We start from the raw sequence: 17,427 nt of genomic DNA on the forward strand, positions 1-17,427 counted from the left end.
AGAAGTGCCAGGATCTGTATAGTTTGCCATCTTTTTTCAGCTGGTTTCGCCTCCAGCAGTGGCTGGGAGCAGCCTTGGCATGCCAGAGCATCTCTTGTGTGACAAATGAGGATGTGATTTAAAATCTGTTCATCTGGGGCTGCAGCAGCTGCTCCCTGCTTCTAGTGTGCAGCCCAGAAAGGGACAGGCTTGGTGTTAATTGGAGAGCCCATTTCTGCAGTCCAAAACCACCAAGTCCCAAGCTGCAGCATTGTAGGGCTCCAGCCCAAAGGGTTTTTCATCCCATTTTCCTAATTCTGAGTGTCCTGTTCCAGCAAGGTTTTTTTTAATACCTTGGTTAAACTTGAATCCAGTTTGAACCCCATTTGGTGAAGTTGCAGGTGGGAAGCTGGGTGGGAGATGATGTGGAGAACCCAGGGGAAGGGTCATGGTGACACCCAACCACTCTGGCCATCAGAGACTCAGAGAAACATGCAGTGGTTTGGGATGGAAAGGACCTTTAAAGATTGTCTAGTTTTAGCCATGCTGCCATGGACAGGGACACCTTCCATTGCAACCAGTTGCAATGGAGTTGAGTTGGTTTCTCAAGGCCTCATCCAGCCTGGCCTTGAACACTTCCAGGGCTGGTGCAGCCACAGCTTCTGGGGACAACCTGTTTCAGTGTGTCACCACTCCCATCATAGCAAATCTCCTCCTTATGTTCAATATGAACCTGCCCTCTTTGAGTTTAAAGCTGTTGCTTTTTGTACTATCACTACAGCCCCATGTAAAAGTCTTTTTGAATCTTTTTTTTTCAGCCTCTTTAATACATTGAAAACCTGCAGTGAGGTCTCCCTGACCACCAATTCCTGAGCTGCAGAAAGAGCCACTGCCACATCCTCACCTTTTTATGCCCATCTGAACCCAGCTGCAAGGTGCATTTCCAAGGAGCTTTGGGTTTCAGAAGTTCTGTAGTTGGGAAAAGATCTCAAGTTGCACCAAGGGAGATTCGAGTTGGATATCAGGAAGAGTTTCTCACTGAAGGAGCAACTCAGCATTGGAATGGACTGCTCAGGGAACTGGTGGAAAACATCCCTGAAGTGTTCAAAAATGGGTAGACATGGTAGTCAGGAATGTGGTTTGGTGGGTAGGATGGTACCTGGTTGAAGGATGGACTTGATGAGCTTGGAGATCCTTTCCAACCTGAATGATTTTACAATTCTGTCTACAATTCTATTTTTTTGGTTTGTAGACCCTGAGCAATCTGAGCTCCCACTGCCTTAATCTCCTCCCTCCAAAGTGATGCTTGATCCTCCTTCCTCCTCCTTCCAGTTTATTCCCCATCTCCCATGTGAACAAGGTGCAAATCAGGCTGAGGACATGAGGCAGTGTTTACACACCAGGCCGGCTTGGCAGTGAGAGTGGAGACATTGCTGTCCCTCCAGCAAGAACAGCTGTGACTTTCAGCATTTCATGCCCTTTGATCTTTTATTTGAAAGAAAACCACCTTCATTTGCTCTGTGAGCTCCCACAGTGTGGGACAACTCTTGGCACAGCTTTGGGGTTTTGCACAAGGGTGGCAGGACCAAGGGATTTTGTCGCTGTTGCTGAGGATGGCTGGGTCCAGGAGGGTAGGAGAGGGTGCAGGGGAACAGGAGAGGGTGCAGGATCAGGCCATGCTGTAGCCATGCATCCAAATCTGGCAGCTTGGAACTACCCACCTTTGTCAACATGTTGCTTTTGCAGAGCATTTGTCCTGTGGCAACCACAGAGCTCTGCTGTGTCTTTCTGCTGGAGCTAAGAAGTTTTCTGGAAGAGGGTTTTAGGGAAAACCATCTCTGCAGGACCTGGGCTTAATGGGAGGAGCCAGGAGTGTGATGTGTTCTGGGGTCTTGATAACACTGCCAGACCTTGCCACATCCTACCCAGGAGCAGCCTCTTTTCCCATCTCCCTTCACTTCCTCCATGGCTTTTAATTATCCTGGCTGGTGCTCAGTTGTGTTTCCCCAGGACCTCTGTGTTGTTGATACTCCTGAGGGGACATTTCTCACCTACATGGAGCAGCTCTGTCCCATCCTGCTGGAAAAGGGACACCCCTGGAGGGGCTGTTTCAAGGGGCAGTTTCTGCTGTTAAAGTGACCATAGCCATGGCTGGAGAGGATGTGGAGACAACCCAGGGCGTTTCCCTGCAGCACTGTCCCCATAGGCTTGTGGCTGCCTTCAGAAGTGTTTTGGTGTCCCCCACACAGGAGAGGCCTGGTGGTGCTGCCACCTCCCAGCAGCCTGTTATGATCTGTGTGACCCTGTCTTGGGGGGAAATGTGTAAAAGTGCAGAGCAACAGCAAGATGGTTTGGGAGGACAGCCCCAAGCAGCACAGAGTCTGGATGGTGGAGGAAGCTGAGAGACCCACAAACACCATCTAAACCTGGTGTCATTGACTTGGAAGAGCTGCCTTTCTGCAGAGCTTGGCTTCTCTGGACAGTCCTAACCATAGCTTGATGCCACCAGAGATCTTTCCATGGGACACATCACAGGCAGAGCATGTTCTGTCCTGTGTTTCATCCCCAGCATGTCACTATTTCAACATTGTCTGCAGGTCAAAATCCACCCTTTGGGTGGATTTGAGTCCCTTGGAGCCCCCTCCATCAGCAAACTTCCATCAAAGCCACCGCAGCCTGCCTGGGCTGGGGCTTGTGCAAGAGGCGCCAGTGACGCAGACGGGGCTCTGGTGGCCTTGGCTCAGGGCTCCTGGTGGCCTGACCAGGCAATGTAGGGACAATTCCCATCAGAATCCCCCCACTGAGGAGGGACATTGCAAATAGCAAAGTTCAGGTCTGGTGGGACAGAGGTTCAGGCTCAAACTGCACCTCAAAGGGGAGGTCATGGCAGCTCCTCCCTGCCCTTCCCAGGAGTGTGCTGCTGTTTCTCATGTTTCCCCCAAAAAACACATCATTCTGCACCCCCACCCCCAAGCTTTGCCACCTGCCACAAGTATTAAATTTGCTCAAAATACTGTGAGAAACCACAAGAAAAAAGCTAAACAGATGTTCAGCTGCACCAGAGTTTCAGGGTGGGAGAGACACGTGGCAGTGACACTTGTTGGGGGGGACCACTGGGGTCAGTTTGCCCCCAGTGTGTGTTTTGGGCCAAGGATGCTGCTTTGGGTTTCTTTTCTTTCCAAAGATACTGTTGGACAAGGCTTGAAGCCTGGAAATGCCCAATCACACACAGATTTGCTTTTTTTCCCCCTGATTCTTCTGGCCAAAAGAAATCCCTGAAGGATGGGGGAGCTGGCCCTCAGTATTTGGGGTGCCTGACTTCCCTGTGCATCGGGCACCAGAGCGTGGGGACCATCCATCCCCAAAGGACCAAACCTTTCACCCCTCCCCAAAAAAACCCTCTAGGGCACACCCTCTGCAGATTTGGGAGGCAGCCAGCCCCAAGCCTGTTATTACTTTTCCCTGTGGAGTTGGCCTCTCTTCCTCCCCCCTCTTTTTTCTTTTTTTTCCTCCTTTCCCTTCAAATCCAAGCCAGGAAAAACCTCTGACGTGGGCACAGGGCTGCAAGCTCCTCGTGGCTGCTGGGGGAAGGCAGTGGAGGGGATATCCCAGACCATAAAACCAGGATCTCACTGTGAGTTGTTCTCTGCTGGGGAGAGGGTGGGAGGGATGGATGGGGGGCTGTGTTCAGCTAGGGGGTTCCTTTTCCCCACGGCATGGAAGGTTTAGTGCCTTTTTGTGGTTTTTATGATTCTCTGATGGCTGAATCTCTTCCGGCACAAGAAGGAATTGGGTTAAAAAGCTGTCCAAGGAGACCTCAAATTCGAGTTGCTTGGGGGCTGCATGAGAAGGGAAGAGCTGAAATTCCAGCTAAGGGGCTGTTGAAGGGGTGCTTGAAGCATCATGTTTCCTCCAGGGCATTGCCCTGTGAGCTCTGGGCAGGAGAGGCAGCCCTGACACTGGTGGCATCACAGGAATTCCAGTGTGAGCACAGGGTCGGTGTCCAGGGGTTGTGAATCTGGGTGAGAGGGAAAAACAACTCCCAAAGGACCTTTGTAGGCACTTTCCACTCTGTGCCTCAGCCTCTCTTCAAAGACAAAAGGTGCAAATACAAGATAAGAAAGGGTTGATCATGTTACCAGTGCCTCCGGTGCATTCCCAGCTTGCAGAGTGCTGGGAAGACTTTGCTCTTCTTTTTATCTGGCTGGCTGGCTCTCTGCCTCAGTTTCCCCATTCCTCCCTCTTTCCTGGTGTCCTGAGTGCCTCCTGCTTGCAAATGCTGGCATCTTTCCCTGCTCTAAATGCTACCAAACTCCTTAAGTCCAACTGGAGCTGTAAAATCAAGGGCTGCACAGATCTCTTTGGCAAAATTTCCTGTTAGCCAGTATTTACTGCACACCAAAAAGGATGTGGGGAAAGATGCATGACTTGGTTTATCTTGCAGGTGTGTTTTCATGGGCTGCCAAGAGTCCCCCATCCCTCTCCCTCTACACCTGTGCATTTTTAATCCTCCTTGTTGTGTTTTGCTCAGAAAACATCAGTGCAGCAAGAGAAACAACCTAAAAATTAACCCCTTGGAGGAAAAACCCCACAATCCTGCCCTGGCAGATGGTGCTGGGCACTGCTTTGCCCCTGGCAGCAGGTACCCACAGCCACCATGGTAGCCAGCATGGCTTTTCCAGGACATCCCATCTGCTCTGTGCAGCTCTGCCCTCCCTGGAGCAGGATGTGCTGGTGCTGCTTGCACCTCTCCCCGCAGATGCCGGCTCCTGCTGGGTGTTTTGTTTCCGTCGCTCTCCTCCCGGACCTTTCCTGTTTCCTTCCGTGCGGATGCAACTGGAGGAAATCTCAGCACACTGGCTGTGTCCCAGCTGCAGTCACAGGCTGGGGACAGCTCTGTGGCTCTCTGTGTCCTGGGACCTGTTCTCCCTGGCAGTGATGGTGATGGTAGCAGTGGTGACACTGGTGGCAATGCTTGGAATGGTGGCAGTGGTGGTGCTGGTGCTGCTGATGCTGGTGGCAATGGTGGTGTTGGTGGCAGTGGTGCTGGTCATGGTGGTGGCAGTGGTGTTCCTCCTACTGATAGCAGTGGTGACACAGGTGGCAGTGGTGGTGCTCATGGTCATTGTGGTGGTTGTGGTGGCATTGGTGACAGTGGAGGTGCTGCTGATTCTGGTTTCAGTGGTGGTGGTGGCAGTGGTAACACTGGGGGCAGTGGTGTCAGTAGTGATGCTTCTGACGTCATTGCTCACGCTGGTGGCAATGGTGACAGTGGTGGTACTGCTGGCACAGATCTTACATCTGCAGCTGAGCCTCACAGACCTGCTCCCCGTGGTCACTCATGTCAGTGGCAACAGATGTGTGCAGAAACTTCTGCAGGGTGATAACTGAAAATACTCAGAAACTTGGATTCAGTTCTCAGGGTGATGGAAGTGCTTGTTGGGAGCAAGGAGAGCAAGACTTCATCAGCCTAAAGGGGAAAGGGCTGGTCGGTGTCTTGCTACGTGAGCTGAAAACGGGAGAGAGGTCAAGAAAGTGTGACACAGCTGGGTGTTTTGTTGGATTTCTCTGAAGATGAACTTTGAACAGGAGATGTGCTCACTCTGAGATCTATATTTATGCATGGGTGCGTTACACATTGTTTGGGTGAGTGAGAGCCTTTGTTCCGAGTCCCGCTGCTAAGGCTCATGTGGAGCGACACTTTGGCTCTGCACAGCTTCCTTTTCCTTCTCTTGGGGATGTGCTGTGTTTAGGAAAACCTGACTCCACCATCTGTGTCCTGCTAGCCGGGTACCAGCAGCACAGCCATCGGGTCAGGCAGCTGCTCACTGCTCCAACTGAGCTCTCCCAGTCACTGGGTGAAGATGATCTGACCTTTATTTTCCATCAAGTTGCCATGAGGAAGATCAGCCTCATTCCTTTGTTGCAGGCTCAGTCCCTGGACATCTGGGATGAGGTCAAGACATTTGTAATGGTCTTGCCACCCTGCAAAGGAATATTTCAGAGACCCCTGTGATCCCCTCAGCTGGGGGGTTTAAGACAAGGAGATGATGGCTCAGTTGTCCCCATCCCCAAGAGCAGCATCCTTCGCTGCTGTCTTGCCGCACTGGTTTGTGTTCATACTGGATCCTCAGTGTGCTCTTGGCTGCAAAATTCTTGTGTAAGAAACAGAAATTCCCACAGCCATGGTGAAAAGAAAATCATAGAATCATTAAAGCTGGAAAAGATCTCTGAGATCAGTTGTTAACACTGCCAGGTCCAGCACTAAACCATGTGCCACATCCATGCGTCTTGAACACTTCCAGGGATACTGATTCCACTCCTTCCCTGGACAGCCTGCTCCAATGTCTGAGCACCCTTTTAGTGAAGAAATTTTTCCTTATATCCAATCTAAACCTCCCCTGACACAATTTGAGGCTGTTTCATCTTGTCCTCTCTGTGGAAGAAGAGACTGACCCCCACCTGGCTACAGCCTCCTTTCATCGAGGTTCCGCAAGATGGGTTTGAGCCTGACAGGCCATTGCTGCACTGCTGAGCATCCTCATCCAGGGCTTGTTCACTGTGTCCTCACATGCTTCCTCTCCATCCCCCGGAGCGCTCAAATGGGAAGGATTTATATTCCACTTGGCAGGTTATTAATATTAGCTGAAATTCCCTTTTCCACATTGTTCTGCCACGCTTAATATGGAGATCAGCATCTCAGCCTGAACTGCCGGGGATGATTTGTGATTGAATACCCATTAGGGATTTATGGGCTTCAGGACTGAATTGCTGGGATGTGTGATTGCCAAAATACTTGAAACGCTTCCACTGGAGAGAGGAGACCTTGTGGGAAAGGAGCACTCACTGTTCTCGTAGGCAGGCGGTTCCCACTGAGCCTCCCTTACTGGCAGCGAGCACACCCAAGCCAATAAAAAATTGTCCAGAATCCAGAGCACTGATGGAGCATAAACTGTGTGCTGGATGATGACAGGGGGCAGCGCTGGCATTGGTGCTGGCAGCAGCTCCCAGCCCCACGGGGCTGCTCAGCAGGTGGGATTTAATCCAGGACATGGGTAAACATGGGCACAGTTTGTATTGATGTCCCTGGCAGCCGGTTAAAACGAGGTATGAGGTTGTTTGGAGGGAGAAAAGTCTTTTTTTTTGATGCTTTCCCTTGTGCACCTCTGGTGCTGGTGTGTCACATCAGATTGATCATCAGGATCAGATCAAATCATTAGGACAGATGGCATTAAACACACTGGAAGCCCGAAGAGCAAAGGCATGAAAAGTAAAAGCAAAATATCCTCAAGTCCTTTGTTTCACTGGGCTTTCAAGCTGATGGTTTGGGGCAATTCCTACTTTGCATCAGCTCTTCCCTTTGAGCAGGCAACTGTGGCTGCCCATCTCTCCCACCTCCCGTCCCTTTTTGTGGTTGTGCTGGCCAGCACATTGGCAGCTGGGATATGTAGGAGCCAAAACCACCCCAGAATTATCCTCCAGAAATAACAAATTGGCTCTTACTCAGCCATGGTGAGATTGTTTTGGGAAGAAGCAGACCCCACAAACAAAGTGATAGGTGGGATCATCACCAAAAAAAACACAGTGAACACTGTGGGGGAAGCAGGTTTCCCAGCCCATCTTGCAGGATCATTGCAAGCTTTGAGCAAAAATTCCAGCTGCTGTGGTCCAGGTGGGAAGGATCAGCTACCCTGGGGGGTTCAGCATCATCTGTGGGCTGAGCTGCTCTGAATCACACCTAAAATGCTGCAGAGAGGCAGCTCTCACCTCACTCCATGCCTCAGCCAAGCTCCCAGCCTCCATCAGCCTCTAAACTCTGATTTCTCAATGGGGACTGGAAAGTCATCCCCCCTGAATGTCCCACTCATCCCCTGCAGTCCAGGTAGGGTTTGAACTTTCCAGAACATCCTTGCAGGACTCTGAGATAGCATTATCCCCTTCTTTACAGGCAAAAAAAATTAGTCAGGTGTGATGGAACATGGTTGTTGGGAAGAGTCTGTGATTTTAGCAGCCAAACTGGGCACATTCAGCAGAGCAGCTCAGCTTCCCCCGACACCTCACCTGGCATTTTCCTGTTGCTATTTAACTTTTTCATTCCTGGCTACCTGGAGAAGCAGGAGGCGTTAAACACGTTGTAAATGATGCTCAGGCCTGGACAAACCTGTTGTCAGCAGCCAGGTGCTGTCATGAGCTGGTCAGGGCTCAGCTCATCTCCCTACTCCCACCTTGCCTCCTTGCATAAGGGTGAGACAATCCAGAGGGGAAAGTTTCTGGCTGCTGTGAGGAGAGCCAAGGGGGTGCCTGCTGGCCTGGCTCGTGTTACTTAAGTGCTTATGGTCTATTTTGAGGCTCTGGCTACCCAGCACTAAGCAGCTGCTGACCTGGGGAAGGACCAGCTTCAAAACAAGAGTCCAGTGGGGAACAACCTGGGGAGGCTCTGGCTGGGTTTCCCTCAGCTCTGAGTGGGGCTGGCAGAGCCCTTGCCTCCCTGCTTGGCCCATCATCTCATGGATTTGAGTATTTACACAGTGGGAGTTGATTTTCTTTCTTAATCCTTCCCACTGCCATCCTTGAAAGCAAAGATGCCATGGGTGGAGGGGCCGGGCTCCGTTTCTGGGAGCAGTGTGCCGGCGGTGTGGGAATATGGATGAGCAGGCAGGGAGACACATCCATCACCAACCTTGGCAAAACCACACACACACAACCCCCTCCTCAGCCCCCCCTCCCCAAGATAGCTCATTTGCAGGCAGCTTAATTCTCCTAAGAGCATTAGAGGTGCATTTAGTGGACATGAGCCCAGCGCCAGGAGCATGTGGCCGATTAGCGGCAGCGGCAGCTGGGTTCGGGCACAGCGTGCATTTGGGGTGGAGATACTCAACGTGCTTTTTGGGGACACAAAGGTGAGGTCTGGGGGGTCTGGAGGGGTGTCAGGGGGGTCAGCTGGCATGAATTGGGTGCTTAAATCCACCAGCAGGTGCAGATGTTGGGTGGTATATGGGAGCAAGGCCTTCCCTGCCATGTGCTTCCCGTTCTGCAGGTGAAATGTGAGTTACCCTCTCTGGCTTTCCAGTGCCATTCCAGCTCTCCAGATAATATTTCAGCTTTAGCTTTAAATACCACCTCACTTTCTAATTTATGATCTCCTGTTAAGATGAGAATGGTCAGGGATGCTCGCAGGGGACGTAGAAAGTGATGGTGCCTTCAGGGGCACCCACACCAGGCAGGGGCTTCCTTGGAGAGGAGCATGCTCTCACCATCACATTTCCCTTTCTCTCCCCCGCAGCCTCGCTCTGCACTGGGATTTATGGAGGTGCTGAGGAGCAGCTGTGAGCCCCACAACCCCCAGCAGCCCGCCCTGTGAAGCAGCAGCCCCCGGCCGCCTCTCCTCGTCCCGCCCAGCACCCCGACCCTCGGACTCAACCATTCAAGGCTCCTGTGCATGGATCTCCCCAGCGAGGCTCCGCTGCCCGACGCCGCCGACGCCGCCCCGTAGGCTCCCGGCCCCCCGTGCCGCCCCCAAGTACTCCACATACCCCGATGGGGTAACGTGACGGGGGCCACCCTCCCGCCACCACCCAGCACCCCCCATATGCAGAGGCCTTTCTAGAGCGCCCCAGAGCGCGCGGCACCGGAGGCGGCAGCCGCTCGCCGTCGCACACACGCAGAGGACGCCAACACTACAGCAAAGGGATTTTTTTTTATTATTATTATTATTATTATTATTTCATTAATATTATTCCCCCCCCCCCCAATCTGGCTTTTTTTTTTTCCCCCTGGGAGGCTTGTGGTGTGTCAAGGAAGCCGGTGCGCTCCCAGGAGTTGGGATTATTTGCACAACGTCTGTATATTGAGTTCTTAATCCTGTTTTATTTTTATTTTTGAAGCGCAGAGGGGTCGTGGGGTTTTTGTTTGGTTTTTTTTTGCCCCTCCACACCACTCTTTTTTTGGGTTTTTCCCCTGCCACTGTCAGCACCACCTCACCTTCCCACTGTCCCCACCATGGCCCGGATGAACCGCCCTGCACCCGTGGAGGTCTGCTACAAAAACATGAGGTTCCTCATCACCCACAACCCCACCAATGCCACGCTCAGCACCTTTTTGGAGGTAAGGAGGGGAGACTGGAAGGTGGGCACCAGGGTCCAGTTGCATCTTTTGGGACTAAAAGATGATGTGGATGAGAGGGCAGCACATCCCCTTTGGTACCACAGCCCCTGGTGGCATCCTGGGGCAGTGGGTCCAATCCTTGCCAGCTTTTTGGGATGGGATGTTTTTCAGGACCCTAAGTGTGATGTTTGGGCACAGTAGAGATGGAGCAGAGTTTCCCCATCCCCATTGCATCCCCTGCCAGATCCACCAGCGCATCATGTCACAGGGTTTTGGAGTGATGCACATGGGTGCACAAAACCTGCTCTGTCCCTCCCAGCACCTCAATAATGGCTTTTGATCCCAAAAGCTGTAGTGCCTAGAGTGTGTTGGGTAGTGCTGGAGAGCTTGGTGTTGAAGAGCCAGCACTAGTAGCAGCTGTGTGAGTGCCACTGCCTCAGGGTGACAGGAAGGTGGCTGTGACTTGGGGACAGCCACCCCTACTCGCTGCAGAGAGCAATGGGGACCACACTAGTGAGAAGAGAGAAAAATTCCCCTTTCTTCCAGTCACTTAGACTTTTGGCCAGGCTGCTGAGCATGTGAGGCTCACCACGGTCTGGTGAGCAGCCATGGGGAACAAAGGAGGTGGATCACTGGGGATGATCTCATGGTTCCCGGCGAGGCCGGCGCACCGGGCGCGTAATCCGGGGGCAATCCTCACGCCGGGCACTGAGCCACGCTGGAAGCATCCCAAGGCCCACGCCTGAGCCTGCAGCGGGTTGGAGTGATGATGGGATACAGCAGCGAGGTGGAGAAGGAGCCCCTGAGCCATCTGTGAGATGCTGAGCTCTGCTGGTGGGGCATGCTCAAACTCCCCCACTGCTGTCTCCATGCATTTCTGCTCCAGGAGTGTGACCTCAGCAGGCACAAACAGTTTCTCCTTCAGAGGACTGGCACCCATGTCAGGGATGTTTCTTTGCCTGAGGTATAAAATCCCTGCTGATGAGGCTGGCAGGGCTTAAAAATAAATGGCCCCATTGGTACTCGTGACTCTGAGGAGTCATGAAGATGCTGGTTAAAAATCCTACAAGGCCACGTGGCTTCAGTGTCCTGGGATTTCGTGATTCCTTGTGCCTGCCAGGGATGGACCATGAGTCAAGGGTTCAGAGAAGGGGCACAGCACTGTTTAAGGGTCCATACTGCTCCCCATGGTCATAGCAGGGCTTGGATGTGTTGGGGTTAGCTGGGGTGCATCTGGCAGGGTCTGTTCAGACCTCTCCTTCTCCTTCCCTGCCCAGGACCTGAAGAAGTACGGTGCCACCACGGTCGTGCGAGTGTGTGAAGTGACCTATGACAAGACCCCCCTGGAGAAGGACGGCATCACTGTCATGGTAGGTGGGCAGCAGGATGTGCACAGGGGGGCTGCCCCAACACCACCCTTAAAAATCCCATCCCTTGGGGCTGTTAAACACCCTGGCAGCCCAGCACAGCATCACACTGAGGCAGGAGCAGAGCTGGAAGCCCAGCTGAGCTGAGCTGAGGCTGGTGCTTTAAAAAGAGCCGTGCTGCCCACGCAGCCGAAACTGTGACTCACTGCCTGAGTCGGCAGCTGCCTCCCTGCCTGTTGCTGAGGCTCTGAAGCATCCAGGGATGAGAGCTCCTGATCCCACGAGAAAGATGCACGTGGTTCCCATTCCCCCCCAGCGTTATCTTATCCTGGGGGGTGCTGTGAGCTCCTCCAGCAGCTGGCTGGTGCAGCTGGGGGGGATGAAAGGGAGCAGGCAGCAAGCTGGGAAAGGCAGAGCATGCAGCTGCCTGGGCTGTATCTTGGCTGATAGGTAATTGGACATGATGTCAGATGTGATAGCCCTGCCAGGGAGTTCAGCTCCAGCTGGGAAGTGAGGCTCTGCCTATTATTTAGGGAAGGGTTTGGAAAGGCCTTGTGTCTCCTGGGGTGGTCCTCTGTGTGTAGGACCTCTTAATATAGCTCTGTCTGTATAATGTATATCCTAGAGAGAGGAGGCTCTTAGATCCTCAGGGATATGGGTGGATAATTCCATGGCTCTCTAGATACAGATCCTCCAGATGCAGATGTCTCTAGATAGAGATGCAATCTGTGTCTCTACTGGGTATATCTTGGAAAGATCACTGAATCCTGCATATATAGAATCTGTGTGTTGTAGATCATAGCTGCTCACTTACACACCAAATTCTGCAGTTTACCCCATTTCTAACTGGAGCCTCTAGTCTGAGTTTCTATATCTAGGATATACATACCTCTTTACATCTCTTATATCTCTCTTATGTGGAGAGATACATATCTAGGATGTATTTTATATAGACAGTTAGAGAAACTATACAAGATACTGTATAGAAACTAAATAGCTTCTATATCAATGTTCTATAACCATATAGAAACTATATAAGGCAAATCAAGAGATATCTATAACCTGGTTTTCTATAGATAGATGTATCTCTGCAGATACAGAAATATATCTATAATTATATCAAATCTCTGTATATTTTTGAGATATCATGGTATATATTTTTATTTGATATACACAGTTTGGTATATTTTTATCTGTATCCTCATTTATTTATCTGTATCCTCATAGATAGATCTGGCATATAAATATATCTTGGTGCACAAGTCTGATGAGGAGCAGCTGAGGGTGTTTAGTGTGAAGAAAAGGAGACTTGGGGAAGATCTTTCCTCTCTACAACTTCCTGAAAGGGCAGGAGTTGGTCTCTTCTTGCAGATAATAAGCAAGAGGACAGGAGGGAATGACCTTCAGTTGCTCCAGGGGAGGTTTAGATTGGATATTAGGAAAAATTTCTTCACTGAAAGGGTTGTCAAGCATTGAACCAGCCTGCCCAGGGAGATTGTGGAGTCACCATCCCGGAGGGGTTTAGAAGAGCTGTAGATGTGGCACTTGGAGTGGTGGCCTTGCCAGTGCTGGGATAACACTTGGACTTGATGATCCTAGAGGGATTTTCCAACATAAACAATTCTATGCTTCTGTATATAGACCATATATAGGTCTGTGTATGGAGAAGTGAAGGCTCTGGGGAGACCTTAAAGCCCCTTCCAGTCCCTCAAGGGACTGCAGGAGAGCTGGACCATTTACACAGGCATGTAGTGATAGACCAAGGGAGAATGTCTTTAAACTGGCAGAGAGCAGATTTAGAGGAAACATAAGGAAAAAGGTTTTTATCATGAGAGTGGTGAGACACTGGCACAGGTTGCCCAGAGAAGCTGAGGCTGCCCCGTCTCTGGAAGTGTTCATGGCCAGGTTGCAGCAGCCTGCAATGGTGGAAGGTGTCCCTGCCAGGGCAGAGGGTTGGACCAGATGATATTTGAAGGTGCCTTCCATCCCAAACCATTCCATCAGGGGCTGATTCTGTAGGGTGCTGTGTCATCCCTGGTGTGAGCCCCTGACCTGCACTCATGGCTGCAGGGAGGACATGGCCCTGCAGGAGGAGATGGCCTTGCAGGACAGGGCTGGCTCAAACACTGCAAATACCCTGAAGCCCAGCGTGCTCCTTTGCCATCAGATCCCAACAGAAATCTCTCCACCTGTTCAAACACTGAAGTGAAGCAGCTTATTTTGCCTTCTCACACTAAGGGTGACTCCAGCACAGCAGCTTAGTGACTCACTCCTCAATATCTAGGATTAGGGCCCAGTACCCCCCACCCTTCAGGGCTCACCAAGCCACATCCTCTCCAAGTGATGCTTCCCTTCCTGTCTCTCTCTGCCAGTGCTGCATAGCCAGTGGCCATGCTCCTCCTGACAAATCTGTTTTGGGAAAGAAATTCCCATTTTGGGACACTTACCCCTCATAACTGAGCCCAGGGCTGAGGGGTATCAAATGCAGAATCCATTTGACCAACTTCCTCACCATGCTCCAATTTTGAACCCCTGCAATTTGAGGATGAAGCTCAGAAGGAGATGGGATTTTTTTTTTTGTCCCTTAGTAGCCTTTCCTGAAGGATGATATTTAGATAGCCTCATTTGGAGTGATCTCCCTCCCTCTGACTCTCTCTCTAGGGCTGTGTGAGTGGTCCCCAGACCATTCTTCTGGTCTTCCCCTCCATGTGTTGCAGGAAGCTTAATTTCAGCATCTCATCAAGCTCTGAGATTTCAACCATCTTCAAGCCACCTTTGCTCAAATCCCCTACAGTGTGATCCCAAACTCTGGAATTAGGAGCTGGCAGGAGGGAGGATGGGAACTGCATCACCCCAAAGCTCAGTGAGCTCATCTGGATGGGGATGGAGCATGGGGTGGCCATCCTGGTCTGCAGAAGCAGGAGGTCATGGGAACCATGTTGCAGATCCTACAGGTGCTCCTGTAGGCTGAACCTGTCCATAGGAGGCCAGAGGACTCCAGACCTAGATTTGTGTGGCTTCAAACCCTGAGTCAGAGCAGCCAGGGAATTCTTGTTTGCCAGATGATGCCACAAAACCACCTGTGTCCCTACAGAGCTACACTGTGAGCCCAGTTCTGGCACTCTTCTACCTCCCTGCACCTGAGGCCCCAAACACCATCACCCCAAGTAAAAACCAACCCCTAAAAGGTTTTCCCCAGAGACTTGACAACGTTTCTCTCTTCCCAACCTTGCAGGATTGGCCATTTGATGATGGAGCACCTCCTCCCAGCAAGATTGTGGAAGATTGGCTCAACTTGTTGAAGACCAAGTTCTGCGAGGACCCCGGGTGCTGCGTGGCCGTGCACTGCGTGGCCGGCCTGGGCCGGTGAGTCCGAGCCCAGCCCCTCAGCTGCCGCCCCTCATGAGTGCAGGAGAGGGAAAACCATGCCAACTCTCCTCTTTCTCTTCCCCAGCCCCACACTGAGCAGGATTTTATCCCAGCTGCCACCTCTCCATGAAGGCAAGAGAGGGACAACCATGCCAGTACTCCTCCTTCCTTTTCCCAGCCCCTCTTTCAGCAGGGTTTTGTGAAACCTTAGTGGGAATAGGTGTTAATGGGGAAGATCTGCTACCTGAGCTTCTCCTTGAACTTTAAATGATGGATATTGAACTTAAGATGATGGATATCAGCCTCTGGGCTGTGTGACTGGGGAGTGACAGCCACTGCTTCTGCCTTTCAGAGCTCCCGTCCTTGTCGCGCTGGCCTTGATCGAGAGTGGGATGAAGTATGAAGATGCCATCCAGTTCATCCGACAGTAAGTGGAGCAGTGTTGTGGTGTTAGGGCAGAAAACCCCTCTCTGAGGGAATGGGTTTTGTGACACTGGGGTTGGTTTTCTCTCCTTTGGGAGTGGGAAAACAAGGCATTGGTGTGGAGCATCCCTGAGGGGCTTGTGGCAGTCACCCCACCTCTGCCCCACATTTCCTCCCCAGCTCTCCATGTCCTGGGACCCAAAGGGTGGATGAGCAAGGAAAGCTGCTGGGCTCAGTGCCTGTCTCCATCCCTGGAGGGTGCACCTGGCTTCAGCCTCCAAAATCCCTTTCTGCTCCAGGAAGGAGTGCTCAGCACCCTGACAAGAGTGGTTTGAGGTGGGAGGGATCTCATGCCGCACCTCTGACTGTTCTGGCATTTCTCTGTCCCCCCAGGAAGCGCAGAGGAGCCATCAATAGCAAGCAGCTGACGTACTTGGAAAAATACCGACCAAAGCAGAGACTCCGATTTAAGGACCCTCATAACCACAAGAACAAATGCTGCATCATGTAACCTCAATGACCTCTTGCCAAAATCCGTGCACAGACCCCCAGGCACTCGCACACATCGCACCCCTCACCTCCTGGCCCAGCCCTGCACTCCCCAATGCTGCCCCTCTGCCAGGGCTGGGCTGGGGACATGGAGCATCTCCAGTGTGTTCCAGCACTCACAGCACACTCATCTTGCTGGATCCCAAAAAAGTCTGCTCTCTCCAGCTGCAGCCCCAAGGAGGGAAGGCAGCACTGCCCTTAGACTCTTGGTGTTGGCAGGCAATGAGCTCATGTGACTGTTCTTCATCACCATCCTCCTCCTCCCTTTCCCCTCCCATTGCACTCAGAGGAGTGGGCAAAGAGTGCTTGGTTTGGGGTGGTGCAGGCAGGGCTCTGCCAGCTGAGAAGGGATGGGGTGCAGAAGGGCCAGAGCACCCCCAGAAAAGCCTTTCCCCACCTCTTCCCCATCAATAAGGGCTGCAGCAGCAGGGATGGAGGTGGGGATGGCACAGTGGCCTCGGGGGGGAAGGTGGTGATAGCAGGGAGAGGTGACAGGGGCTCTTAGCTCAGTGACCCTTGTGACCAGGGGAGGGGCTGAGCTAAGACCCCCAGCACCATTCCCTTTCTCCTGGCCCCTCTATCAGCTCACCACCTCCCTGTTGCCTCAGTGCCAGCCAGGATGCTGCAGATGGGGCTCGCTGGGGACTCGCTCCAGTGAAGGCAGAGCTACTGAGAACCTCGGGGACCACAGCAGGGCTTTGAGGCACTCAGCTTTGCTGGGATGCTGGATCAGCACTGGGTCCCCCAAAGTGTGGGGTGCTCTTATTTACAGCTTCCAAATTCAGTGCCCAGGGTGGTGGGTTATCTGCTGTCCTGTCCCCACCCCTGAGCTGTGGCACAAACCCCAGTTCTGGCTGCAGTGCCCTGGGGACACAGTGTGCCTCTCAAGGCACATCCATGTCCTCCACCACCACTGCATTTGCTGGCCAAGGGGCTGGGCTGCAGCTCTCCATGGGGATTTGGGGCGTTCCTGGCAAGAGCACATCACCTAATTTTGCACCTGCCTTTTCCATATCTGTACTGAGGCACCTGGCACACACCCAGCTGGGGTGGGCTCAGAGCTGCCCTGAGCTGGGACATGAAACATCTCTCAACTTTCTGCCTTTGAACGCTTGCAGCAGCTGGAGCACTGGGCACCTAGGGGGTGTGGGGGTGGGTTTTTTTCTTTTAATGAGGATAACAAGAAATTTGCTAATTAAAGGAAAAAAAAAACTTAAAAAAATACCCTGTTTGTCTTCCGCACATCCTCTGGCCATTCTTTCTCCTGTCGCTGCCCAGTAGAGCCCAGGAGGTGACCCATGGTCCCCCAGCCTGATCCCCAGCACTGTGTCACAGCTGGCTGCCATCCACTGCCACCAGGACATCCATGTGGCCCAGGGGATGCTCCAGGTGTCCTTTGGGCTGCTCACACCTCAGCTGCAGAGGATCACAGTTGTTGGGACAAGGAGGGCTGATCTTCCTTCCACCTCTTGGGGTTTTAGGCTGAGCAGCTTGAGATGCCCTCAGTGTCCTGTTGACCCTGAGTTGGGTCTCTCCAAAGGTTTGTGTGCCTTCCAAATGTAGATATCCAGAGACATTCGCTTCAGAGTGTTCATCTCTTGGGACAGGTGGTGAGGAAGGCTGGTTAGACACCTTC

The 17,427-nt window shown here is 52.2% G+C and overlaps 1 protein-coding gene across 2 annotated transcripts in view; it reads left to right on the forward strand.

Moving 5' to 3' along the window:
• PTP4A3 (protein tyrosine phosphatase 4A3) overlaps window positions 1–17,093 on the forward strand; it is a 37,975-nt gene extending 20,882 nt beyond the window's left edge. For both annotated transcript variants that reach the window (XM_054292663.1, XM_054292725.1), the window contains exons 2-6: window positions 9,263–10,083; window positions 11,361–11,453; window positions 14,686–14,816; window positions 15,172–15,246; window positions 15,636–17,093. In XM_054292663.1, coding sequence (XP_054148638.1) covers window positions 9,979–10,083; window positions 11,361–11,453; window positions 14,686–14,816; window positions 15,172–15,246; window positions 15,636–15,753 — 522 coding nt within the window. In that variant the 5' untranslated portion in view covers window positions 9,263–9,978 and the 3' untranslated portion in view covers window positions 15,754–17,093. The remainder of the gene's footprint in view (window positions 1–9,262; window positions 10,084–11,360; window positions 11,454–14,685; window positions 14,817–15,171; window positions 15,247–15,635) is intronic.
• Window positions 17,094–17,427: the final 334 nt, after the last annotated feature.

Source organism: Melozone crissalis, unplaced genomic scaffold, assembly GCF_028551555.1.
Source record: "Melozone crissalis strain CALT ecotype California unplaced genomic scaffold, PUWL_Pcris_2 ptg000002l_1, whole genome shotgun sequence".
NCBI lineage: Eukaryota > Metazoa > Chordata > Aves > Passeriformes > Passerellidae > Melozone > Melozone crissalis.